The sequence below is a fragment of the Mustela erminea genome, chromosome 19, assembly GCF_009829155.1.
Source record: "Mustela erminea isolate mMusErm1 chromosome 19, mMusErm1.Pri, whole genome shotgun sequence".
NCBI lineage: Eukaryota > Metazoa > Chordata > Mammalia > Carnivora > Mustelidae > Mustela > Mustela erminea.
The window spans coordinates 37,743,253-37,770,673 of NC_045632.1; the positions used below are offsets into that span (position 1 = coordinate 37,743,253).

The 27,421-nt window shown below is 38.9% G+C and overlaps 1 protein-coding gene across 3 annotated transcripts in view; it reads right to left on the reverse strand.

Moving 5' to 3' along the window:
- The window catches only part of CDH8 (cadherin 8), a 397,301-nt gene that overhangs the window by 46,024 nt on the left and 323,856 nt on the right, over window positions 1-27,421 (reverse strand). For all 3 annotated transcript variants that reach the window (XM_032325835.1, XM_032325833.1, XM_032325836.1), the window contains one exon: window positions 22,400-22,517. In XM_032325835.1, the coding sequence (XP_032181726.1) occupies window positions 22,400-22,517 (118 nt within the window). The remainder of the gene's footprint in view (window positions 1-22,399; window positions 22,518-27,421) is intronic.

A 27,421-nucleotide genomic window follows, 5' to 3' on the forward strand; every position in this document is an offset into this window, starting at 1 on the left:
ACATACAGAGCTAGTAAGTGGCAGAGCAAGGATTCCTATTTGGATCTGTCATCATCTAAAACCTACGTTCTTTTTGCTAGTGCCACTCTACCTCTTCGCAGATGAGAATCCTAGATAGAGTTCTTTGTCAGCTTCACATAAACACTGACAATGGATTATTGTCTGCTTTGTTCTCAGAAGTGCCTATCTGAAAGCAAAGGGGAAGGTTGAGGAAGCTGTCCACACTCCACAGTGAGTATTAGCATGGGCTATATTGACTCTTCTGGGTCTTTGCCTGGCATGATTCATAATACCAAATGAATTTACTCTTAGAAGGAGCCTTTTGCATTGTTGGGTTTTCAAAGTCTATCTTGGGTTCTGTTGTATTTGGAGTGAGAAGGCGATGGGAAATGGACAGTGTGTCTGGTCCTATCCCTCACCTATGTTTCATTCGTGGAGTCTTTATATCTATGTGTTCTATATAATTCTGGTACATTGAAAAATGTAGCTTAACAAAAGCAATACAAAAATTCCTTTTTTAAAACAGCAACAATAACAAAGTCGAGGATTTCTGTTTTATGCAGATGCCCACAGTGTAGCTAAGACCCCGGTGGGGTGGGGCGGGGTGGGGCTCTTTGTTTTACAAAAACGCTCAAACATAGAATAGAGATAGGATTAGACCTCAAAAATCTGGCCTTCTTCTCCTTGTAGAACCTTCTGTGAGGCTGTTAGTAGATGACATTCCCAGTCGACTCTGATGTGCAAGGAGATTCTCTTAAGTGCCCCCTTAAGCCCAAAAGAATTAGCTGAATATTTAAATAATGCATTAGCATGGCCTGTCTTGAGAATGGAGCAAGTGGAAAAAACTCATTCTAGATTCATCAGAATTTTACTTGGGCCACTTTTGGACTAGGTTATGACCATTTTTAGGCCAATTAAACAGTGGCTTCTGGGATCAGAGGTATTGCCAAGACGTTTGACTGAATGACCTTGTGGACACCTTCCTATGCGTCCCTGGATGCTTAGCAGCTTCTCTGACCTTTACCAACACCTTTACCAGGGGCCAGTAAAGTCCCTCTACTTTCCCAGTTTTGATAGCTCCAGATACCGCCAAGTGGCTCCTGGACTGCCAAAGTACCCTCAGCTGTGAACCACTGGTCTGATCTAGGCATTAAAATAACTTATTTGATCTTCACTTCTTCATGATATCCAGAAGAAAACTGAACTCACGACCTAGAATAATATTGCACTGGTCATGGAAAGCAAGAACAGAACTTGAGTCAAGACGAATGTATCTCTTGGAATGCTTGGCTTTGTTTTTTTTAACTGATTTATGGTAACTGAGTTGTGCAGGCACTGAAGTGTTTGTGGATGTTTCAAAATGACCTGCTTTTCATGAACATCAAATTTTTGATCTATCTGCAGGAAAAAAAAAAATGGATTGATAGCTGCTATCAAATTTGATAGCAGATCCTGGATATAAAAAAAAAAAAAGTTTTCTTGCTATAAAATTTTAGCTGCCTGTCACTTACATTATATTATGTCACATCTCACAGTGACATATTGCAATGTAATGCAATGTAAGTCACATAATAGACAACTGCAATTCATAACTTTCTGAACAGGGAGAGTCATTCTTTACCGAGAAGCTTCCCAAGGGAAGTGAAGGAATCCCTCTGCTGAGGTCATTCACAGCACTGATGCCACTGGCTTGTTGGTGACTCTCATCTTCTTATCCTGCCTGTACTCTTTATTCTTCCAGCCTACCTCTTTTTTTTTTTTTTAACTGACCTTCCTGTCTTTCTTCTGAGTGTGACGGAGCTGTCAATCAAGTGGCTTGCCTCTGTGGAAGGTGGGGGCTTCCCTAGGCGGGCCCATAGAGATCTCGGGCTGCGGCTAGCCCAAAGTTGCATTTGTATGAATTAAAAGATGGATTCACCTTTGCGCAGCTCCAGCCTCAAAGCGTTCAGGGGCTTGGTGATAAAATGAAGCCTTTCTGAAAATGAGAGAAAGAAGACCTCGCTGGGGTCACAGCTTCTCAAGGGGAGAATGGACAGGTTTTCAATGGCTGCTCATCCCAGGGCCAAGGACCTTGCACAGGGGACAGCTCACAAAACTGTTCACAGCGGCCCTGAGCATTATCTCACCTCCCTAAACACAGAGAAGAGCTCAGTTGAGTCATGCCCTTGTCTCCTAGCCCGAACGTGGCCTCTTTTTTTTTTTTTTTTTTAAAAAAAAAACAGGAATTGACAAGGAGCCTAGGATAGAGAAAGTCTCTCATCCAAATATACCAGGTTTTGAGATCTGTTCAGGCCTGATCCTTCCACAAGCTTTCTTTCCTTCACTTTAAAGAGGCGGCAGGAAAGGCAAGCTAACGCAGTGAAAGAAACTAGAGAAAGTACCAGAGAAAGACACAGGCCTCTAGTATCCTTGGGGCCCTTCCACATGGTCATCAGAGAAGACATTTAAACTTGGGGCGCCTGGGTGGTCAGTGGGTCAAAGGCTCTGCCTTTGGCTCAGGTCATGATCCCAGAGTCCTGGGATCAAGTCCTGCATCGGGCTCTCTGCTCAGCAGGGAGCCTGCTTCCTCCTCTCTCTCTGCCTGCCTCTCTGCCTGCTTGTGATCTCTGTCAAATAAATAAATAAAATATTTAAAAAAGAAAAAGAAAAAGAAGACACTTAAACTTTAGACCTTCTGTTATTTGGGCCCATTTACCTTTACAGCTCAGATAGTTTGAGTAAGGGTTTTTTTTGTTTTGTTTTGTTTTGTTTTGCAAGCAACTAAGTCTTAATAAATATATATACGCTCTCCATCTAGTGTTTCCTGTCTAATACTTGGACGACAAGCTCTTCACCAGCTCTTCTGTGGGAATGTACATGAAACACATGCATTCATTCACCAGCCTCTTACGTGCTGTAAACACCGCCGCCATGTATTTATCTCCCCTTTGAGCCCAGGTATTACACTCTCAGTTTGCATAATCTTTAAAAACTCCTTGCAACACTGTAAGTGACGCCTGGATGCATCTGTTTTAAGAGAAGACCCAGGCTGAGGAAGGCAATAGCTCGTCGGAGATCCGCGAGCAAGGGACGGAGCCCGGCCTGTACTCAGCCTGAGGGACGCGGCCTCCCCATCCTTGGACAATTGTCTTTGTCGTCGCTCACTTTCATCACTGTTGCTGCTGAGAATATTTTATATGTTAGAAGGATGAGGAAGATAAAGATTGTGTGGGATCTGGGATAACAGAATCCCCATCGTGAGAGCCCACGCTTTCTCCCTCCCCGTGATTTTCTTTGCATCATGACATCTTCGCTTTCTGACCTCTAAGAGAACACACGGTTGCATGTAGTACGGCTGGAGGCTCAGCCTCCCCACCTACCCTCCCCCCCCCCCTTGCAGGGTGGCTGGTATTGCTGCCGAGCACCAATTTAAAAGAGTGGTGTTTGCAGGGACCCGGGGAATGCTTAGCAAGCACATAATGGACTTCATTGCCCTTGGTTTCCTAGATTCCACCACATCTCCTAAAAATACTGATAACTTCCCCGCCTCTTACTGTGCCTCTCTCTTCTTCATGGCCTTTCAGCGGAGCCCCTTCTGCCCACATAATGAGCACGTCGGCTGGGCACGGCTCTCAAGGAGAGCCAGAGGTGGGAGCATTATTTCCCCAGCAGTGAGTTTTTTTTTTTTTTTTCCTTTTTCTTTTTGGCTTTTAACTTTGTGGAAGTTCCTGCTGCTCTACCTTCCTCACTAATTTGACCATCCTTACTCCCCTTTGCTGTCAGGAGACTGAAGTCTAGGGTGCACTTCAGGGTAGGTTTTATAGAGCCGGTGTGATCCCTTCGAGTCCGTCCTTACCCGATGTCGGTTTTCTTCTCTTCTCCTCCAGGTCTCACAGACTTGGCGACGAGGTCCCCTTGAATTACAATACCCCAAACCTTTGCTGCTTCTCTGTTCTCTACTGCTTCTAGGCTACCATCACCCTTCTGAGGAGGGAAGGCCCTGAGAGGAGGCACTGGTGATGCGAACCCTCCCTACTCTGAATCTATAAACAAGACCCAGCACGCACCCCACTAATGCATTTCCAGGAAGATCCTGCACAGCCCAGGCCTGGATTTTTAGATTCGCACACTGCAGTTCCAACCTTGGAAATTATGCTTTTGAGAGAAATGAATAAGTAATTCCTTGCTAATGGCACTTGGCTTATTTTGGAAGGCATTCTATTAAGGGATTAAGCAAGTGAGTAATATAATAAAACAATGACTGCCCTTGAAAATGTGCTTTTTTAAACTAGGCCTCATAGTTTGTACAGTACTCCGCTCTACATGGCAAAGTGTTGATCTAGACTACCTCACCTTCGCACCCAGCACTGTTTTTTTATACCGAAATTCTAGTTTCGCCCTGCCAGTTCTCCTTTAGATTTATTATTCGAAATACTGTATTTCATTGATTCCAACACACGTGTGTATTTCTTTTTTTAATGTCTTAATATCTGTGAAATAAGGTGACATCTTATAGCTGAGGGCATGTTGTGTTGTAGCTTTTTATTGGAACGTTATTTTTCTTAATCGGACAGAAATTAATGGTGTACCTCTCTAACAATATTGTGTATTTGATGATATTAAAGACATCAGATTAGAGTTGCCAGGTTTTACCCAACTGATACTGTGACCATCTTCTCTGAAGCTTAGCTGGTAGTTTCTGGTCTTCTATAGGTTGAGAAAAGGAACCACAAGCGTTTGAAAACTATACGTAAAATACCAACAGTTTTGATGGACTAATATTCTAGGAGTAACGTGCGAGGCTCTGAGAGGCGTAAGTGCTACTGGTGACAATGCAGGTTTAGCAATGTGGGAGCCTCATTCTGTGCCTGGCAAGTCAATTAAAATAACTGAGCTTCAGTTTCCCCATCTGCAACATGGCAATGATAACACTTACCCTGGGTGTATGCCTCTAGAGACAGATGGATAGATAGACGCACCATAAATGATACGAAATAACAGGTGCTAGAAAAACTTGAGCTATTGTTTTTTTGGTTTTTTTTTCCTTGCAATTTGATATATAACCTACGCAGAGTAACAGAGCACACACTTATCTTAAAATAACTGCAGAACTTCTAAATAAAATCCTCAGCGGAGATGTAAGCATACTTTCTAATTTTTATAATCTTTTTTTATATTTCCCAATTAAAGATATTTTATAAGCAATCATATTTCTATGCAATGTTAGAATATTCCTCGAAAATAACTTCTTGCAAAATTAAACATCCGTTTTTGGTAGACATACATATTTTCGAAAGACAGAAAGGCAGGATTAATAGAGGGACATAGATTTTCTTCTTGTCTCTCTCTTACACAACCAAAATGTGAACTTCATATAATTTCCTGTGTACATTTTGGTCATCTTATTTTGGGGAAAAAATGAATTTTAGATAATTTTCCCCTAACCATTTTAAAACTTTCTTTGTTGAACTTTAGCCTACCAACATTTATAAGAAAGGCATTTTGTGTCATTTCACAATATATGTGTCAGAACATAGCCAAATTATTATTTTTTTTCATTTTTAAGATATGAGAGTATGCACTGAGCAGACTTTTCCAGAGAGTATGTTTATATCAATGTACTTCCCAGCTCCTTTAGTAAATGTGTGTGCACTTGTGTGTGTGTATGTCTGTGTGTCCTTTAAAACCTCCTAAATGTTCTATTATTCTATGAAAAACATTAGGAATGTATGCATACTCAAAACACTAAAACACTAAAAGCCACATTATTAATGTCTTTTTGCAAACCAAGCAAAGTCTTACGATAATAGAGTTCATGGATCTCCACAAAATGTTTCATTGCATTTGTCTTTAAAACATCTTTGGCCATTCCTTATCGTCCCTTGAAGTAGATTCCTTGTGTATCTGACCATTATCCCTTAATTATAATATGTACCTCTGCATATAACAGTGTTTTCATTTCTATAAAACTTTATTCAAGCCCTACTCTTTTGAAAGAACTTCCTGATAAATCAAAACTAATCCATTAATTAAATACCTTTATAAAACTCTTACATGTCCTATCTCCAGCCATAGAATATAAGCAAGGCTGCCAAACTCTGAGCTATTAGACCCATGTCTCATATGCTTATTGAGTTCTTTTGATGTATGGGAGTGATTAAATTCTTTAATATGTCCAGAATTCTGCCCAAACATACTGAGAAAGAGAACCTGTAATATTGTAGACACATATCTTTTAGTAATACTACATAGTATTTTAGTGTGCATGAGATTTGGTATGATAATTTCTGGTGTAAAGATGACTTCTATATGCATTATTCCTTGAGAAAGATGATAAAGAAGACAAAGTACATAGAATATCCCGTAAGTTCCAAGGACTGCCCTCGGCGTTCATCCTATATTCTTTCATTTGTTTATCACAGCAATTTCATTTTAACATTATCAAACACCGTCTGTTACAGAAAGTTAAAAGCTCTAGCCGAAGTCGCATGTCCATTAATTGGTGGCTGTGGAACTTGTCTGATTTCAAAGTTTGTGCTATTTCTCCAAATACCACTTGTGTACACACACAGTATGTTAGAATAGGTGAGCCCTTAGCTCCCTAACACTAACGCATTCATTTTGCGGGAGAGGAAGCTATGTCTACAGAGAAGTAGATCAGTGTGACCTTGATGGAACTAGCGATGACGGTCTGGCCAAGTGAAAGCAAGAAACTCAGAGAAGGATGATTGTGCTCAGCATACCAGGTGCGATAGCACTTTTTTTTCTCAGATAGCCCAAAGATAAACAGCTGTCCAAAGGCTGAGAATAATATATTCAAGCAATAGAGGGAGGAGATTTTAGTAAGCAATCTAGAAGGATGAAACCAGAGGCAATGGGTGACCCCGAATGGTCCAGGGACAACAATTACTACATAATTACTATATTTCTCTATGAAGTGCATCAGGACATTCATTCTGGTGGCACTTTAGGGACAGAAAGAAAATGAACCCAGTGCTATACCCAAAAAGCAGCATAATACCATCTTCTCGTTGCCTGGGGCCCTCAGTAAACATTAAACACAGGAAGTTAGCTAAAGCCAGGTCACTAACAAGTATTTGAACCAAGATGCATGGCAACTGGAAAAGACATGATGTATAACAGAGCTTGGATCAAAACTATACTGGATTCTAATAAACCTGCAAAGATAGAGAATCACTAGCTCTGGTTCACTGGTAGTGCTGCCCTACAAATCACAGAGATGCCTATGGGCCACCCTGAATGTGGAAACGAACTCACCATCATGATCTGACTATAGCCAGAAGCACATTGAGTGGTGTGGTCCAACTTGTCTGAGGGCAGGCGTAGTGAGGACAGCGATCTGAAACTCCTAGGAAGAATTAGCTACCCATGACTGTGGATGCAGATCTCTACTCTTATCAGCCCATTGCTTTGTAAAGATGGAAACTCTTTTTTAGGTAGGGCCAGTTTTACAAGTTGGGTAAGGTCTAAGAGTGAATGTTGTTTATAACAGTATGGAAGTTAGAATGTGTGTGATCATTCCTCCCCAAATCATAGTATTTTGCAGGTTAGCATCTGAATTTCTCTACTATATGACAAAAATCCATGTTAAATTATAGCCTTCCTTGCTGTGAATTCAAATCAGTAGAAGTCTGAGTTGTGAGAACAAAAACTCCTGTACAGTGAGGACAAAAAGAGTGTCTACTTTATTCACAGCTGTGTTTGCAGTTCTGGGACATTGCCTAGCATAGGGTAAGCACTCAAGAAATAGGCAGTGAATGAATGAGTGAATAAGGATATACTGTCTTGTGAATAACCTCTCGAGGATAATGAGGAGGACATTTCTTGACCCACGTCTCTGCCTTAGCAGTTACCACACTGTCCTATAGAGAAAAGCAAAGAAAACACACTTTATAGCCACTGTTCAAATATTTCCTTGCTCTGCTCACAGATGAACGGAACCTGAGTTCTTACAAAAGGTTGGGAATTAGCTACATAGAAAATGGAGGGACCAGTAGATGTGTACTCTAGATAAAAGAAAGGGGCAGTGGATTTAAAAATCATCATCAGTTTTGTATGTTCAACTCTAAGGATGTAGAAGGGATACAGAAGATGAGAACAAGGTCTAAGGGAGAGAATGATGGATAATAAAATTAGGGAGAGAGCACCCTTCATCTTCACCTTTTAAAAAGTACATCATTTTTGATTAAAAACAAACAAACAAACAAAAAACCACTTGGTGTTCCATAGTTAGCATTTAAGATCTTCACAATCTGGCTTGTTGTTGTTGTTGTTGTTTTGCTAAGGTGCTCCTAGCTTGAAAATTCTATCATTTGGGATGCCTGGGTGGCTCAGTTGGTTAAGCAGCTGCCTTCGGCTCAGTTCATGATCCCAGGGTCCTGGGATCGAGTCCCACATCGGGCTCCTTGCTTAGCCGGGAGCCTGCTTCTCCCTCTGCCTCTGCTGCCACTCGGCCTGCCTGTGCTCGCTTTCTCTCTCTCTCTCTCTCTCTCTCTCTGGCAAATAAATAAATAAATAAATAAATAAATAAAATTCTATCATTCTATCAACTCCCAGATGTTCCATTTGCCCATATTTATAGAGCTGTGTGCAACTGGATCAGCAGATAGAAAACCCAGTTCTATGGAGACCTAAGATTTTTGTCCATTGACGATTTTTAATGATAATGAAGTCTGCATTGAAAGAGTAACTTCAGTCCCCCAAATAGTCTTTTTTACCATGTCTCCTCTCCTTTCTCATGGCTGGTGTTTACAGACATTTTCAATCACTGGGCATTTAGATAGGAGGCAGATAAATAGCACAGCATTACTTATCACCCAAATTCCTTATTTTAGTTTCCTTGCTTATGTTTTTGTTCATTGCATTGGGTTGTGGGTGTGGGTTTGTTGCAGCAGGATAAGAGAGATTCAAGAAAATTGTAGAAGAGAAAGGAGAGAAAGGAAACTATTTTTTATTGAGTACCTTCAATTTATCAGACACTGAACTTAGCACATTGGTTTTTGTTTTTGTTTTTTTGTTTTTTTTTTTTTACTTAGTATTTTCTTATTCAAAACAACATATGGGTAATTATTGCCTCCATTTTTTTTTTAAGACCTTTTTATCCATTTGAGAGTGAGAGAAAGCATGAGAGGGGAGAGGGTCAGAGGGAGAAGCAAACTCCCCATGGAGCTGGAGCCCGATGTGGGACTCGATCCTGGGATTCCAGGATCATGACCCGAGCTGAAGGCAGTCGCTTAACCAACGGAGCCACCCGGGCGCCCTATTGTCTCCATTTTATAGATCAATGTTCAAGATTATTCAGTTATTTGTGAAAGTTCTCACAGATCATAATCAAAAGAGCTAGGATTCAAAGCTAAATACTCTTAACCATGAAGCTTGTGCTGTTCTATATTCCACAGTATCTCTCTTTGACTCTTCATTCTAATTCTTCCCAAGTCAACTTTTAATACGTTTATCTTTGTGAGTATCCCCCTTACTGTTTCCAAATTCTTTCTCTGCTTTCTCTATCCACTTTAATAAACCAAGGGATCCAAAGGACATGATGTGTGTTATTCAGGTCACATGCTGAGATAGAATGTCACGTATGCCTCTGTTGTGTCCAAAAAGTGCTCAAAATTAATTCAGACTTCCATGCTGAAAGGAGATACATTGATTGTCAACTGCATTTAGTACTTTTTTAGAAAAGGAGAATATGCGTCGACTGACAGCTCATTTTGTTTCCACATTCAATTTTTAATATTTGCCTGTGCTTACCAAAAGGACAGTCATGTTTATCTGGCACCCACAAAAGCCCAAGACCTATTTTTACGCTTGCAAATAGATTCTAAATCAGTCAATAGCATTATTTTTTAATGGCACAAAAAAGAAAGTGGTCCAAACAAGATCTGATAAATAAAAAAACATTTCTCTGAGTAATTCTCTCTCCTCTTGCTAATGTTCAGTTGATCCCTTTATTTTTCTGTTTTTCTCTTTTGAAGCAAATGTCTCAGAAAGCAAAATCTCAAAGAGAAGATTCTACGTCCTAAGGCATCTTTATGATAACTAAGGTGACTTTAAGATAACTAAGCATATACCAATTTATCTCTTGGTTTTTCTCTTTCAAAAATCGTGAGAATTAGAATGCTCTATACAGACCAGAAAGGAGTTAGCAAATTGACTGAGAGGCTCTAAATCAATTTGTAACTTTGAATAGCAGATGGATAACCGCACATACAAATCTATGCCCAGTAGTCTGTAATCTCAGAATTAAATTGTCTCCCACAGTATACACTAAATTGTCTCCCACAGTATACACTAAACTAGAATTAAATTGTCTCCCACAGTATACACTAAAAAATACTCAGAGCAGTGTTATGTCCAAACAGAGCAATAATTTTAGGATTTTCAATATTTGCAAAGGAAATTCTTAACTTCTGAAAGCACTCTTGTATTATGATTTAAAAGAGGAAAGAAAACAAACAATCCAAAAAGATATGGAGACTATACAAAATAACAAGAGTTTTATTGAAACTATTGAAGCAAAGAAAATCTAGTTTTCTGAACCAACTCCACAATCGTATGCAACTTGGAGAGTGGAAGTACAGATCTGTTATCTATTTTTCTTAGCTTGCACATCATCCTTAATTACAGTTTAGACGACAAAATGAAACATAAATGGCTTTTTATCAACGGAACATTGCTGGAAGCATAAACAATAAATTATGAATTACTGAAGCAGAAGCCTTTTGGATCATGTATGCATAATGCTATTCTGCGTATTTGGGATCCCAGTTGGACCTCCTGTTTCATGCAAATTGAGTTCTACCTTTTATGATTCAACATCCAGGAAAAGTACCATGCTTCATACGGGTCAGAGATGATGACTTATATGGAAAAGATCTCAAGTCAGTGTTTGGTGCTGTGTGGTGCTGTGTGGTGCTGTGGGAAAGTCCTCTATGTGAGCAGAGAAGACAGGGTCACCATATTGCAAACATACACATGTAGGTACTCATTATCACACTCATACAGGCACACGATTTTCACTTGTTGCTTAGGTATGGTTGCCTGGGAAACCCAACAATAATGGCTTGGCTCTGGCTGAGGGATGGAGGCTTTTGTAAAGGCCGCTTGAGGAAGAAAGATGTTATTTTGGAAAGTCCTGTGTTAGCGTCAAAGCAGCCTCATGTGATGAAGAACTCAAGGATGTCTCAGGTGGCCAGAAAGAGGGCATTTTGCTTACAAAGTGGACTACCTTTGCTCTCTGGGTCATCAGGAAGACCTTTAAAGTCCAGTTCTGCCTAGATGGGGCACCGCTGTCTTAAGGAGGATGAAAGAGGGGCTCTGTCTGCCTCAGCACCCATATCCTCAGTCCAGCCCAGGCAGGCATGCAGATTCTGCCCCAGTAAAGATGGAGGACAGAGGGCCACCTCGGGCTGGCCTGGGATCAGGGAAATTCACATCCACCTGGAGGCAGCAAATTTCAGTTTTGCGGTAAGAGCAACAGGAGATAGGTTGACTTTCTTCAAAAGAGCAAAGGAAGATTGCCTTTAATCTTCCAGTCCGACATGGAACATGCAACATGATTCTACGGGGTATGTGTGTGAGGAGGCTGTGGGTGTTTGAAACAACTTGATATACCAGAATGGAAAGTAATCCCTCTGAGTTGAAAGTTGGGGTCAGCTACTGTGTGGAGAAAGCTGAGTTTCATTTTGGCAAGAGAGAAAGAAAAGAAAGCCTTTATATTCAAAACCAGATCCAAGAATCCTACAGCTATTTCCATGACCCGTAAATATTTTCAGTTTTTCCCACCTTTTACTCCTCCTCCTTTTTTTTTCTTATATCTTTCTATTACAGCATTCTTTAGATTGCAACACGTTGCCAAGCAGATTTCTTGTAGTGCATTCTAGTAGGGATGAAGGTTTTCAAAGCTACCATTGAGGCCACTTTGTACAACATTCAAAAATTAACAGAGTTCAAGATGCAAAGAGACCTGGTTGAGAACAATGAGCCAGAGGAGATGGAACATAGCATGGGAATTTAGGAATTAATAGATTAACCTAATGAGGATTTTGTCTCATTTACTGATGAATTTTTTTTTATGTGCCAGACATTATGCTAAGAGATGTCTAGCAGATAGATTACACATATCTATCACAGCATATTTGAGGGTGAATAGGTATTTCTATCCTAATAGTACAGATAGGGTAACCAGGTCTTAAAATAATTGTTCTTACAAGGGATGCTTCCAGAGGATAAAAAGACATAAAACACATACTGCTTGAAACTGGCCAGTCTGTTGAGATAGAAATCTCACAAAACAAAGCATGATTTATATTCTAAACAGGTAAGCATGTCATGGACATTGAGATAACCCAAGCCACATTTATTTCAAAGCTCTAGTCAGCATTGACATTATTTAAATTAATTGTCAAAATTACACCTATCGAGTGTGGTCCTTATCAATAGAAATTTGTTCAAAAAGGAGATATCAAGAAGAGGAAAAAAAAATTAGTGCCTTGGGGGAGGAGTCAAGATGGCGGAGAAGTAGCAGGCTGAGACTGCTTCAGCTAGCCGGAGAACAGCTAGATAGCTTATCTAAAGATTGCAAACACCTGAAAATCCATCGACAGATCGAAGAGAAGAAGAACAGCAATTCTGGAAACAGAAAAACAACCACTTTCTGAAAGGTAGGACCGGCGGAGAAGTGAATCCAAGGGACGGGAAGATAGACCCCGGGGGGAGGGGCCGGCTCCCGGCAAGCGGCGGAGCAACCGCACAAAATCAGGACTTTTAAAAGTCTGTTCCGCTGAGGGACATCGCTCCAGAGGCTAAACCGGGGCGAAGCCCACGCGGGTTCAGCGTGGCCTCAGGTCCCGCAGGGTCACAGAAGGGTCAGGGGTGTCTGAATATCGCAGACCTTGCGGGTATTGGAACGGGAAAGCTGGCTACAGAGACAGAGCCGACAGTGAGCTCACAGCTCGGTGTTACCTTGAACTGGTCGCAGGCTCGGTGAGCTCGGAGCGCGGCCGGAGGTCAGGCAGACGGGAGTAACTGGGCGCTGTTTTCTGAGGGCGCACTGAGGAGTGCGGCCCTGGGCTCTCGGCTCCTCCGGGCCGGAGACCAGGAGGCCGCCATTTGTATTCCCGTCCTCCGGAACTCTACGGAAAGCGCTCAGGGAACAAAAGCTCCTGAAAGCAAACCCGAGCGGATTACTCACCCCGGCCCCGGGTAAGGGCGGTGTAATTCCGCCTGGGGCAAAGACACTTGAGAATCACTACAACAGGCCCTTCCCCCAGAAGATCAACAAGAAATCCAACCGAGACCAAGTTCACCTACCAAGGAGTGCGGTTTCAATACCAAGGAGAGCAGCAGAATTCCAGAGGAGGAGAAAGCCAAGCACAAGACTCATGGCTTTTTCCCTGTGATTTTTTTTTAGTCTTGCAGTTAATTTAATTTTTTTCTTTTTCATTTTTTGTTTTTTTTTTTCTCGCCTTCGGGTGAAATTTTTTCTTTTTTAACTGTTACCTTTTTCTTTTTTAACGATTTTTTACTAGTTTATCTAATATATATATTTTTTCTTCTTTACATTTTTCTTAGGTGTTTTCTTTTTTTTTAAATTCTTTTCTTTTCTTTTTTTTTTTTCTTTTTTCTTTTTTTTTCTTTCTTCCTTTTTGAACCTCTTTGTATCCCCTTTCTCCCCCCTCACGATTTTGGATCTCTTCTAATTTGGTATAAAGCATTTTTTCCTGAAGTTGTTGCCACCCTTTTAGTATTTTACTTGCCCCTTCATATACTCTTATCTGGACAAAATGACAAGACGGAAAAATTCAACACAAAAAAAAGAACAAGAGGCAGTACCGAAGGCTAGGGACCTAATCAATACAGACATTGGTAATATGTCAGATCTAGAGTTCAGAATGACAATTCTCAATGTTCTAGCCGGGCTCGAAAAAGGCATGGAAGATATTAGAGAAACCCTCTCGGGAGATATAAAAGCCCTTTCTGGAGAAATAAAAGAACTAAAATCTAACCAAGTTGAAATCAAAAAAGCTATTAATGAGGTGCAATCAAAAATGGAGGCTCTCACTGCTAGGATAAATGACGCAGAAGAAAGAATTAGCGATATAGAAGACCAAATGACAGAGAATAAAGAAGCTGAGCAAAAGAGGGACAAACAGCTACTGGACCACGAGGGGAGAATTCAAGAGATAAGTGACACCATAAGACGAAACAACATTAGAATAATTGGGATTCCAGAAGAAGAAAAAAGAGAGAGGGGAGCAGAAGGTATACTGGAGAGAATTATTGGGGAGAATTTCCCCAATATAGCAAAGGGAACGAGCATCAAAATTCAGGAGGTTCAGAGAACGCCCCTCAAAATCAATAAGAATAGGCCCACACCCCGTCACCTAATAGTAAAATTTACAAGTCTCAGTGACAAAGAGAAAATCCTGAAAGCAGCCCGGGAAAAGAAGTCTGTAACATACAATGGTAAAAATATTAGATTGGCAGCTGACTTATCCACAGAGACGTGGCAGGCCAGAAAGAGCTGGCATGATATTTTCAGAGCACTAAACGAGAAAAACATGCAGCCAAGAATACTATATCCAGCTAGGCTATCATTGAAAATAGAAGGAGAGATTAAAAGCTTCCAGGACAAACAAAAACTGAAAGAATTTGCAAATACCAAACCAGCTCTACAGGAAATATTGAAAGGGGTCCTCTAAGCAAAGAGAGAGCCTACAAGTGGTAGATCAGAAAGGAACAGAGACCATATACAGTAACAGTCACCTTACAGGCAATACAATAGCATTAAATTCATATCTCTCAATAGTTACCCTGAATGTTAATGGACTAAATGCCCCTGTCAAAAGACACAGGGTATCAGAATGGATAAAAAAACAAAACCCATCTATATGTTGCCTCCAAGAAACTCATTTTAAGCCCGAAGACACCTCCAGATTTAAAGTGAGGGGGTGGAAAAGAATTTACCATGCTAATGGACATCAGAAGAAAGCAGGAGTGGCAATCCTTATATCAGATCAATTAGATTTTAAGCCAAAGACTATAATAAGAGATGAGGAAGGACACTATATCATACTCAAAGGGTCTGTCCAACAAGAAGATTTAACAATTTTAAATATCTATGCCCCCAACGTGGGAGCAGCCAACTATATAAACCAATTAATAACAAAATCAAAGAAACACATCAACAATAATACAATAATAGTAGGGGACTTTAACACTCCCCTCACTGAAATGGACAGATCATCCAAGCCAAAAGATCAGCAAGGAAATAAAGGCCTTAAACGACACACTGGACCAGATGGACATCACAGATATATTCAGAACATTTCACCCCAAAGCAACAGAATACACATTCTTCTCTAGTGCACATGGAACATTCTCCAGAATAGATCACATCCTCGGTCCTAAAGCAGGACTCAACCGGTATCAAAAGATTGGGATCATTCCCTGCATATTTTCAGACCACAATGCTCTAAAGCTAGAACTCAACCACAAAAGGAAGTTTGGAAAGAACCCAAATACATGGAGACTAAACAGCATCCTTCTAAAGAATGAATGGGTCAACCGGGAAATTAAAGAAGAATTGAAAAAAATCATGGAAACAAATGATAATGAAAATACAACGGTTCAAAATCTGTGGGACACAACAAAGGCAGTCCTGAGAGGAAAATATATAGCGGTACAAGCTTTTTCTCAAGAAACAAGAAAGGTCTCCGGTACACAACCTAACCCTACACCTAAAGGAGCTGGAGAAAGAACAAGAAGGAAACCCTAAGCCCAGCAGGAGAAGAGAAATCATAAGAATCAGAGCAGAAATCAATGAAATAGAAACCAAAAAAACAATAGAACAAATCAACGAAACTAGGAGCTGGTTCTTTGAAAGAATTAATAAAATTGATAAACCCCTGGCCAGACTTATCAAAAAGAAAAGAGAAAGAACCCAAATAAATAAAATCATGAATGAAAGAGGAGAGATCACAACTAACACCAAAGAAATACAAACTATTATAAGAACATACTATGAGCAACTCTATGCCAATAAATTTGACAATCTGGAAGAAATGGATGCATTCCTAGAAACATATAAACTACCACAACTGAACCAGGAAGAAATAGAAAGCCTGAACAGACCCATAACCAGTAAGGAGATTGAAACAGTCATTAAAAATCTCCAAACAAATAAAAGCCCAGGGCCAGATGGCTTCCCGGGGAAATTCTACCAAACATTTAAAGAAGAACTAATTCCTATTCTCCTGAAACTGTTCCAAAAAATAGAAATGGAAGGAAAACTTCTAAACTCATTTTATGAGGCCAGCATCACCTTGATCCTAAAACCAGACAAGGATCCCACCAAAAAAGAGAGCTATAGACCAATATCCTTGATGAACACAGATGAGAAAATACTCAACAAAATCCTAGCCAATAGGATTCAACAGTACATTAAAAAGATTATTCACCACGACCAAGTGGGATTTATTCCAGGGCTGCAAGGTTGGTTCAACATCCGCAAATCAGTCAATGTGATACAACACATCAATAAAAGAAAGAACAAGAACTATATGATACTCTCAATAGATGCTGAAAAAGCATTTGACAAAGTACAGCATCCCTTCCTGATCAAAACTCTTCAAAGTGTAGGGATAGAGGGCCACATACCTCAATATAATCAAAGCCATCTATGAAAAACCCACCGCAAATATCATTCTCAATGGAGAAAAACTGAAAGCTTTTCCGCTAAGGTCAGGAACATGGCAGGGATGTCCATTATCACCACTGCTATTCAACATAGTACTAGAGGAATCAGCAATCAGACAACAAAAGGAAATTAAAGGCATCCAAATCGGCAAAGAAGAAGTCAAATTATCACTCTTCGCAGATGATATGATACTATATGTGGAAAACCCAAAAGACTCCACTCCAAAACTGCTAGAACTTATACAGGAATTCAGTAAAGTGTCAGGATATAAAATCAATGCACAGAAATCAGTTGCATTTCTCTACACCAACAGCAAGACAGAAGAAAGAGAAATTAAGGAGTCAATCCCATTTACAATTGCACCCAAAACCATAAGATACCTAGGAATAAACCTAACCAAAGAGACACAGAATCTATACTCAGAAAACTATAAAGTACTCATGAAAGAAATTGAGGAAGACACAAAGAAATGGAAAAACGTTCCATGCTCCTGGATTGGAAGAATAAATATTGTGAAAATGTCTATGCTACCTAAAGCAATCTACACATTTAATGCAATTCCTATCAAAGTACCATCCATCTTTTTCAAAGAAATGGAACAAATAATGCTAAAATTTATATGGAACCAGAAAAGACCTCGAATAGCCAAAGGGATATTGAAAAAGAAAGCCAACGTTGGTGGCATCACAATTCCGGACTTCAAGCTCTATTACCAAGCTGTCGTCATCAAGACAGCATGGTACTGGCACAAAAACAGACACATAGATCAATGGAACAGAATAGAGAGCCCAGAAATAGACCCTCAACTCTATGGTCAACTAATCTTTGACAAAGCAGGAAAGAATGTCCAATGGAAAAAAGACAGCCTCTTCAATAAATGGTGCTGGGAGAATTGGACAGCCACATGCAGAAAAATGAAATTGGACCATTTCCTTACACCACACACAAAATAGACTCAAAATGGATGAAGGACCTCAATGTGCGAAAGGAATCCATCAAAATCCTTGAGGAGAACACAGGCAGCAACCTCTTCGACCTCAGCCGCAGCAACATCTTCCTAGGAAAAACGCCAAAGGCAAGGGAAGCAAGGGTAAAAATGAACTATTGGGATTTCATCAAGATCAAAAGCTTTTGCACAGCAAAGGAAACAGTTAACAAAATCAAAAGACAACTGACAGAATGGGAGAAGATATTTGCAAACGACATATCAGATAAAGGACTAGTGTCCAGAATCTATAAAGAACTTAGCAAACTCAACACCCAAAGAACAAATAATCCAATCAAGAAATGGGCAGAGGACATGAACAGACATTTCTGCAAAGAAGACATCCAGATGGCCAACAGACACATGAAAAAGTGCTCCATATCACTCGGCATCAGGGAAATACAAATCAAAACCACAATGAGATATCACCTCACACCAGTCAGAATGGCTAAAATCATCAAGTCAGGAAATGACAGATGCTGGCGAGGATGCGGAGAAAGGGGGACCCTCCTACACTGTTGGTGGGAATGCAAGCTGGTGCAGCCACTCTGGAAAACAGCATGGAGGTTCCTCAAAATGTTGAAAATAGAACTGCCCTATGACCCAGCAATTGCACTATTGGGTATTTACCCTAAGGATACAAACGTAGTGATCCAAAAGGGCACATGCACCCGAATGTTTATAGCAGCAATGCCACAATAGCCAAACTATGGAAAGAACCTAGATGTCCATCAACAGATGAATGGATCAAGAAGATGTGGTATATATACACAATGGAATACTATGCAGCCATCAAAAGAAATGAAATCTTGCCATTTGCGACAACATGGATGGAACTAGAGCGTATCATGCTTAGCGAAATAAGTCAAGCAGAAAAAGACAACCATCATATGATCTCCCTGATATGAGGAAGTGGTGATGCAACATGGGGGCTTAAGTGGGTAGGAGAAGAATAAATGAAACAAGATGGGATTGGGAGGGAGACAAACCATAAGTGACTCTTAATCTCACAAAACAAACTGAGGGTTGCTGGGGGGAGGGGGTTTGGGAGAAGGGGGTGGGATTATGGACATTGGGGAGGGTATGTGCTTTGGTGAGTGCTGTGAAGTGTGTAAACCTGGTGATTCACAGACCTGTACCCCTGGGGATAAAAATATATGTTTATAAAAAATAAAAAATTAATTAAAAAAAAAATTAGTGCCTTTAAGTACCCTGGATCCCTGGTGTCTTTTCTTAAGCGTAACCAAGTTGTAATTAAGGCCAAGTATACTGTCTAATTGTTTCCTTTCCATAATGTCCTCTCTAGGGAGCAGGGTTTTATGTTTTTTCTCATTTCTCTACACACATGATTCAAGTAATTCAGTGAAAAACATAAAGACTCCCATTTGAGCAGACTGCTTTCTGGCAATTCTAGTCATACCTTTTAACAACAATGTGCAGGCTGGAGAAGATCAGGTTTCTGGCAGAAATCTGAAATTTTCTGCAAGCAAGATCGTCCTGTATCTGTAAAAGATCCATTTATCTTCCCTGTCTTGTTTTATTTAATTGTAGAGTATCTTCCATTTTCACAGTTAAAATGGAAGCCAATATGAAATGTGGTCAGCAAAACTCCTCTTGCTTCTAAAATCACCCCAACTGGAAGATGGAGAAACCAATGACTAGGCCATATAATTGATGAAAATCAAAGTGCTGTGATTGGTGTCTATATATGATATACATGACTCATCATATCTTTGACCTTTGTTTTCACCTTCATCGGTATTGAAGGTTGCTTTCCTAACCTGGATGAAATGTGAATCTCATATATTCAGAAAGAGAATTATTTGTGAAATCACTCAACCATGTAGGAGATAAGAGACAGCTAATTTCTATCTCATTTTGCCTTTGATTATGAATTAGTCTGCTAAAAATTGCAGAAGGACCAATCTGTATGAGGGAGGAGAAAGATCACAGTAACTTTAAGTTGAAAGACGTGGCTACAAGTTCCTCAGAAAATGCCAAATACTAAAACCATCTCCTATAAGGATCTAATTAAACAGGGGAATTATCTACCCATCAATTATGAATTTGGATATATTGACTTTCTCAAAAATCTTAACCCTGGGACTTGCAAATCATGACACTGTCAGTGCAGAAACATCAGCTAATGCCCATTTTAAAGCCCATCTTATGTAGAGAAAAAAAATTCTAAATATAATAATACTACTTAATTCTCTCCAACTTTCAAACATAGAATATACCATAGTTTAAGAATAAATAATGTCTAGTATTTGGACTTTTTTGTATTTGTATTTTTTTGTTGTTGTTGTCATTACTAGGGAATGGGAATGGGTAATAGGCTAACAAAATATTTGGTTATCTATCTATTTACCTATATATCTCCACCATTTTAAATCTGACAACCTTTTCTCATTACTTTAATTGTTTCTACATATGAAGAAGGGACCATTCCCTCCCCCCCAGTCTTACAGTAACTATCCAGATGCCAAAAAGGTTGAGGTCTAAAGAGCAAAATTCATAAATTTCTGATTTAGGAAAAGGAAGATAGAGTATAAATTATACACATCTATTCCAAAGACCATTGGGCTCATGATTTACTCTATGGAGATGCTGAATGTTTGGATCCTAAATCCAGAATCACAGTGAACATATGTCCTGCTTTTCACAAGATAGTCCTGGTTATGTTTTTCCAGGAACAAATATAAATTGCAACCCCTATCACTTTAAAAAACATCCCATAATAAATTATGTGGTCACTCTTGGCAAAATAAACACAAAATTTAAAATAAACAATTGTGGCGCAGAGAGTGTGATTTCCACAAAATATTTGCAACACCTGGCATCTTTCTTTTTTCAATTATTTTACACACACACAAACCTGTGACATAAAAGTATAACTTCCATTTTGTAGTTTCAAAATAAAACAGATAACACACAGTCTTTTAAATAATCTATTGAAGGGATTATTGCCATGTGTGATAGGGCAAAAAGAGGTTTATAAACTTTTACTTTCTACTGATTCTAAAATTTAGGGTAAGCACACAAAATTCATTCACTGTCAGACAAAAATCTCCCCTTTCATAGGTTTAGGGCATAGCTAATACAGTATAAAACTACACTTTCTCTGGCACCCAAGCCTCTCACTCACTCAGCACATGCCTATCTAGTGCCTTTGATGGGCTATACTTCTCTTACAGGCATATCTTGAAATTGCATGCACAGAAAATGCTGAGAAACCCAGAACCTTTGGAATGGGATGGGAAAACATTTCTTCACAGGAAATTTTTAAAGGTAGGGCATTGCCTATGCAAAAATAAAGACTGATACCTATTAACTCACAGTCAAAATGAGGATGGGTCACACTTATACACAGACTTAGAGCCCAGTTTTGGCTTTCTGAGTTGCCTTTCATCTTAGACATATTCATGTGACTTCCATAAAAAAGAAATGTGGTTAATCAAACAAACAAACAAACAAAGACAATATACTTGGAGTACAATTCCTAGTTAGGGAGGCTAACAAAGGACTACCCCATTATTGAGACAAAAGAACAGGATTTTGTCTCCTTCATGTGTATAATAATGGAAGCCAGCTCAATGAGTAGTATCTGTAAAACGAGTTAGTCATTTCATTTCTGGTGATGCATTCGTATCTATCAGAGCATCCCCAAAGAATTAGGTAGCATTATGTTAAAAGGTAAGGCCATAATATATATAAGAAGAGTCATAAAATGTTATTTTATTTCATAAATGAAATGTTAGCAAAATTCACTACCTCCTTGAAACAGAACATAGCAAATAACCCAAACAAATGTCATGAACCAAATTTTACTCTTCTAATTGAGTATAGCTTTTACAGAGACCATTCAGAAATCCAAAAAAACACCTATAGTAAAGCTGGGAGACAGCTTAAGGCAATCCATTTATTTTCCTAATCATTCAAAACAGCTGAAACTAAGACTTAACTATACCTGGGCCAAAATAAACAGTGAAAAATGCTTGTTGAATATACAACAGCATAGGAAACAAAAATGTACAGATGAGATAGACTTACAAAAAAAAAGAGATCTATGACCTTCACATGTAATAGACAATAGGGGAAACAGTTAATCCAAACTTGGTTCTCAAGAAATAATGAAATGGATTAAATGTCTTCCACTAGTGAAAGACTTAACAATAAAATCAGTTTATATTAGCTCTAAAATAATACTGATAAGAAGTGTCCTTCAAGAAGGATTTCCTGATCTAATTGCTATCATCAAAGTTGGTACAGGCTTAAAACAAATACCTCTAATGTGTACCCACAAATCAGGCAAAATTAGGATAGGCTTTCGCTAAAGACTTGGTAAACATTCAATTAAAACTTAACAACTGCGAAGTATAAGCCAGTTCCTTCTCTAACAGATATCACAGTATCTCAAAATTCCTGGAGCTTTCCTAGGGGTTAAATCTTACTGTTCAGTCTTCAAAGTAAGGTGATTGAGGTATTCCCTAGGATAAAATTAAATTTTACATTAATAGTTTTCTTATCTATTGTTTCAATATTGGAAAGAGGAAGTGATGTAATTACCAAGCCACTAGGCCGATAAGCTAAGTTTCAACTGCTCTTGGGTGAACAAAAATTATTTTATTGATATTTTCAGTCAAATTATGAAACAACACCTAATTTTCCAATTTATGTTCTACCCTGTTTCACAGGGCTAATATATTTACCTTCATTTTTCTTGATGGTAAAATTCGGATTGTTGACCATTTCTGGAAGAAGACTGTATAAGAAATAATGTCCATTTTTGGGATCATCTTTGTCCATGGCACTCACTGTTTGAATGACCTGTAACATAAAACTCGACATCAGCATTTCTGATGACATCAGAGGGCTTATACCGCCTCTAAAAGCTGAGGGACATCTCTTTAGTGGATTAATACTTTGGTCCAAGAAATTCTTTTTTTTTTTTTCAGTTTTCTGAATTGTTGTGGATGGTTTGTGCCAAGAACAAGGAGAAACATTTATCGCATTAAAACCTCAGTTTTTGATAAACTGATGAAAATTAAGGTCATTACCTTAATGTCCACTTGGTGGTTGTGGCTCAAAAATAGCAAAATTAAGAGTATTTGACAAGTCCACTGGGTAATTACAGGTTTTCTTTCCAATTTGAGTCTATACGGGCATCTATAATGAGATTTGGAATTGTTACAGTGATTGTAGTGTGGCCCTTGGGAGGATCTTGGAAGTAAAGAATTTAAATCTTGAACCCTGAAAATGCATCTTTTATTTTACTCATCAGGCTACAAATGTTTGCCAAATAGAATGTTCCTCGGCACAAACATCACTGCAACAAACCTTTCTGAAGAGTTGCATCTGTTCCCTCCCAATAATGAATACTGTTTTTAAAGCGAGTGGTTAACACATGCAAACAATGCTTTGGAGTGTATCCTGAGATGAATAAATTATAGGGATTAGGAGAATTACCACTGTGCAGAGAACTGTTTGGATAGATACACATACTTGGAATCGGTGCTGGTTGAATGTGCTTATTTCATTTGCAAAGCTGCATTAACTTAGCGCTAAGTTGTTTCTTGGGATGTCAGAGGATCAGCTTAATAATTCATATTTATGATCCTGTGATATTAATCACTTCAATATGAAACACTGGACACCAGTTAATGTGGTAAAACTTATGGTTTATACTACTACTGTAATAACTACAACATAATTTCTACCCCAAAAAATGTCCGCAAAGCATGACAATTGAGGTGATATCAGATTGGCCATAAAAAAGAATGAACAGGGAAATGTTCCCAGGTTTGTGAATTTAGATGAACGTAATGATGATATTTAATTTATTAGGGCTGTTTGAACAATTAGGTCCCATTCAACTTTGCCAATTTTATTGAAGATAAATAAAAAAGGATCATTTCTTTTTGAGTGAAGGAGATCTTTGTCTCGTAACATCACCTAAACAATTGTAAGAACAACATTGAACAGCTGTGACTTTTGCCTTGTATTGAGCATATACTATATGAAGAGTTGAGACCTAAAGGACACAGCTTCTTTCAACTTCTATTTCTCCATTTTTAAATTGGGACATATTCTACCTGGTAGGTGTTTTACTTTTGTTAAGGACCTTGTAAAATATCTTATCGTCGTGCTTAGCTTGAGTAACAATATAACCCAAAAAAGTGTGAACTAGAACTTACGATTAAGACAGTGAGGTAGTCATCAATATAATGGGCTTGAAATTGAGTAGCCCTGATAGAAGGCATAGTTTTACCCTTTACTCATTGCGTGACACTGAGAGAGTTACTTTAGTCTTTCTGAAAACTCAGTTTTCCTGTATTCCTAAAATTGCAAATAAAAAGCACCTTTCTCAGAGGGCTGTTTTGACAACTGACATAAATTCATGTCAGTCTCTTCATAGAGCATGTGGTTCCTAGTGAATGTTTAATGAATATTATTATCATCATCGTTGTTGTTGTTTTATTAGAGTCACCACCATTTATTCATGACATAGCCCCATGAGAAGTGTACCAGCTTCTGTTACCCAAACAATTCCCTAACCTCATCAGATTAGATGCCAATATAATGATATTTACTCTGTCTGAACACCTAGCATCATTGCCTTGACATTTAAGTGCAGAGAGATGCCCTGGGCTTCTAGCTTTATAAAAACAAAAGAATGGAAACCTAAGGGGAGAAGCTGGGAACACACAAATAACTCTTTTATGGCTCACCTACATGTCCAAATATTTAAGAGAGGAATTTGACAGGAAACTTCTTTGAGACAGTTATAAAGAACAGGGCGGGGAAGGGGGAGTGGGTTTCTTTTTCAGCATCTGGAACATTCCCTGCTCCCTTTATCCAATTTTGTTTCAAAAGGACTCCTCTGTCCACGTGCACCAGTTGAAAGAGTAACTCTCGAAGTGTGTCAGCACAAGAGAAGAAGGGCAAACGAAAGGAGAACTTTCATTTATCCTGGGGTGAAAATCATTCATGACTAAATGCATTCTTATGATGTATTTAGTGGATAGAGCTCCTCTGTGGATACCATTTCTAATATTTCTAAGTAATCTGCATGAAAAACACTCATACCTGCTGGCAAGTGGATCTACGTGAGTTATTTCATTAGTTTAGCCACCAGGACCAAAACAAAAGATACAACAATTTAGCTTACCTGAAGTAAAGGAATGTAATTACCTGTCATGCCATTATCTCAGAAGTTTGGTCTAAACTTTGAAACATTACACCTGCAATGAATATGCTTTGATTCATCATCTACTTGAGCCAGGGACTCTGTTAGACTTGCAACTTCTTCAGCCTACTGACCCAGAAAGCCTTGGGGTGAGGTCTAGAAATCTGCATTGTAGGGGTGCTTGGGTGGCTCAGAGGGCTAAAGCCCCTGCCTTCAGCTCAGGTCATAATCCCAGGGTCCTGAAATAGAGCCCCGCATCGGGCTCTCTGCTCAGCGGGGAGCCTGCTTCCCCCCTCTCTGCCTGTCTCTCTGCCTACTTGTGATCTCTGTCTGTCAAATAAATAAATAAAATCTTTAAAAAGAAAAAAAGAAATCTGCATTGTAAACAGCCTTCTAGGTGATTCTGAAACCTGCTGAAGTCCTAGATGAACTGATTTCAGTTAAGGGAGAAGATGGGTGTTTACAGCTTCCTCCTTATTATTCATTAGGAGAGTTTGTATTGTTAAGCTCTCAGTGCGTGATGTGTTGGAGGAAAAGTGATGAAATGGTGACTCTTTAAATCAACTTCCACATATCCCATGAACAAGTTAAGAATTTGGCTTAAACCATTTTTGACACTTCATTTTATCTTAATGCAGATGGCTACTGTCTAGACATTTTATCTAAAAGTGGACGCACGGTAAATCACTTAAAGGACTTTATGCTATTAAAATGCATTAAGATACTCCTATCTAAAAGGCTGAAATTTTCACTGATGTAATAGCATCTGAACACACTTAGGTTTAAACAATGGAAGAAAAAAACAGATTTATTCAAGGAAGTGCACCTCCACACAAGCAGATTTTATAGGCACATTGAGTAAATGGCAAATGAAAATCACACACATTTCCCCCTGTGAGCTACTATGACATCAGTTAACTGTTAGTTTATTGGATAACTATTTTAAGGAGATGATGTAAAAATTTCTGGGAAGGTCATAGATTTTTAGGAGTACATAGATAGGATTTAGTTTAAATGTTTTTTCCTTTTTATCAGCCTTAGGATGCAATTGAAAAATCTAATGTTTGATCATTTATTGTGGATTAATTTCAAGGGAAGCTGAAAGTTTACATAAAAACTTTCTGAAAAACAAAGTATATCTGGAATGTTGGAATAAGGAAATGAATTTCAGGGCCATACTTGGAATTCTAGGGAGCGGACTCGATTCTATTTCTTGAGATTACTAATTTGAAATGAAATAACCTTTCTAAGTCATGAAACTAAAAAAAGAAAAATTCTGAGAATTATGGGGCCATATCATAATTCTAACTATTTTACCAAAAAAAGACTCATACCGAACTTGGGTTTTTCATTAGCAGAGATGATTAAACTTTACTTTAGACTATTTTACATTAATTCAAAAATATTTAATAACAGTGGAGTACCCATGTCATTATTAACTTTTTGCCAGGCAAGCATCCAGCAAACACATTTCTGATGATCTGATCTGTTTAGAGCCATGAAACTGTCATGGGATCTATTAGAAATCTCCTATAAGAGTCCATAGATATTATTCATTGACTTGTTTTTAAGAACCAGGCATGATTATATATGAGGAGTTGGATTTTTGCCCCCCTCACTGCTGTAAGAACAGCACGTGGTAACTATTTCATATGTTTTGCACAAATGAATGAATGAATGAATGAATGATGTCAGCATCTTTTAGCATCAGCACTAATTTTCTAACATAACCTTGAGAAGTATGTATGAAGAGACATATGGGAACCTAGTACACCAAAGATGTGATACATAACATTTGATCCCAGATCTAATAACAAACTACCTGCATCCTCCTGCCCCAGTCCATCAGGCTGCCTCCAGTTCTTGTTGACATTCGTACATTCTGCACGTGTATTTCAGTTAAATTGGGGCTTAGACCTTCAGTATTTTGGAGAGCAAATAAGGATGTCCTCATGCATTCTTGTTGTTGCTCTTTCCAGGGATAAAGATCCCCTTTTGATTCTGACACACAGCAGGACAAAAAGAAGACTGAGACATCATAGTCCCCTGTGAGTGTGGGCAAGGTAGGAGGGGACTACTGCAGCTTTTGGGATGCTTTCCAGACTTCTGTGATATACATCTGTGCTCCAGGAACTCTCAACACTGATAGCCACGATGGGGTCTACAATCATAGTATGCTGTCACTTTCTCAGACAAAACCTAATTTTCTTTTTTTCTTGGCACATCTTTCTGTGGGTGGTGTGAGTTGGAAGGTGATGGAAAGCAGGTTGAATGAGAGTGAGTCAAAGGTACTGCAGGAAGGACAGCATCGTTTGTGGTTTTCTATTTATTCTTCTGCCCGTTATTACCAGCTTACTGCTGATAATCAATATTAGCTTTCTTGAAATACTAATTGTGTTTCTTAGAGCAGGAGTTTTAAACTTGGGAAAAGAAAGGATGATCTATGAATGACTGTCACATGGTTCGAGCCTGTCAACTTGAGAGTGAAGTGGAATTATTCATATATGTGCATATAGGAGAAGGAGAGGCCATATTATCAGGTTAT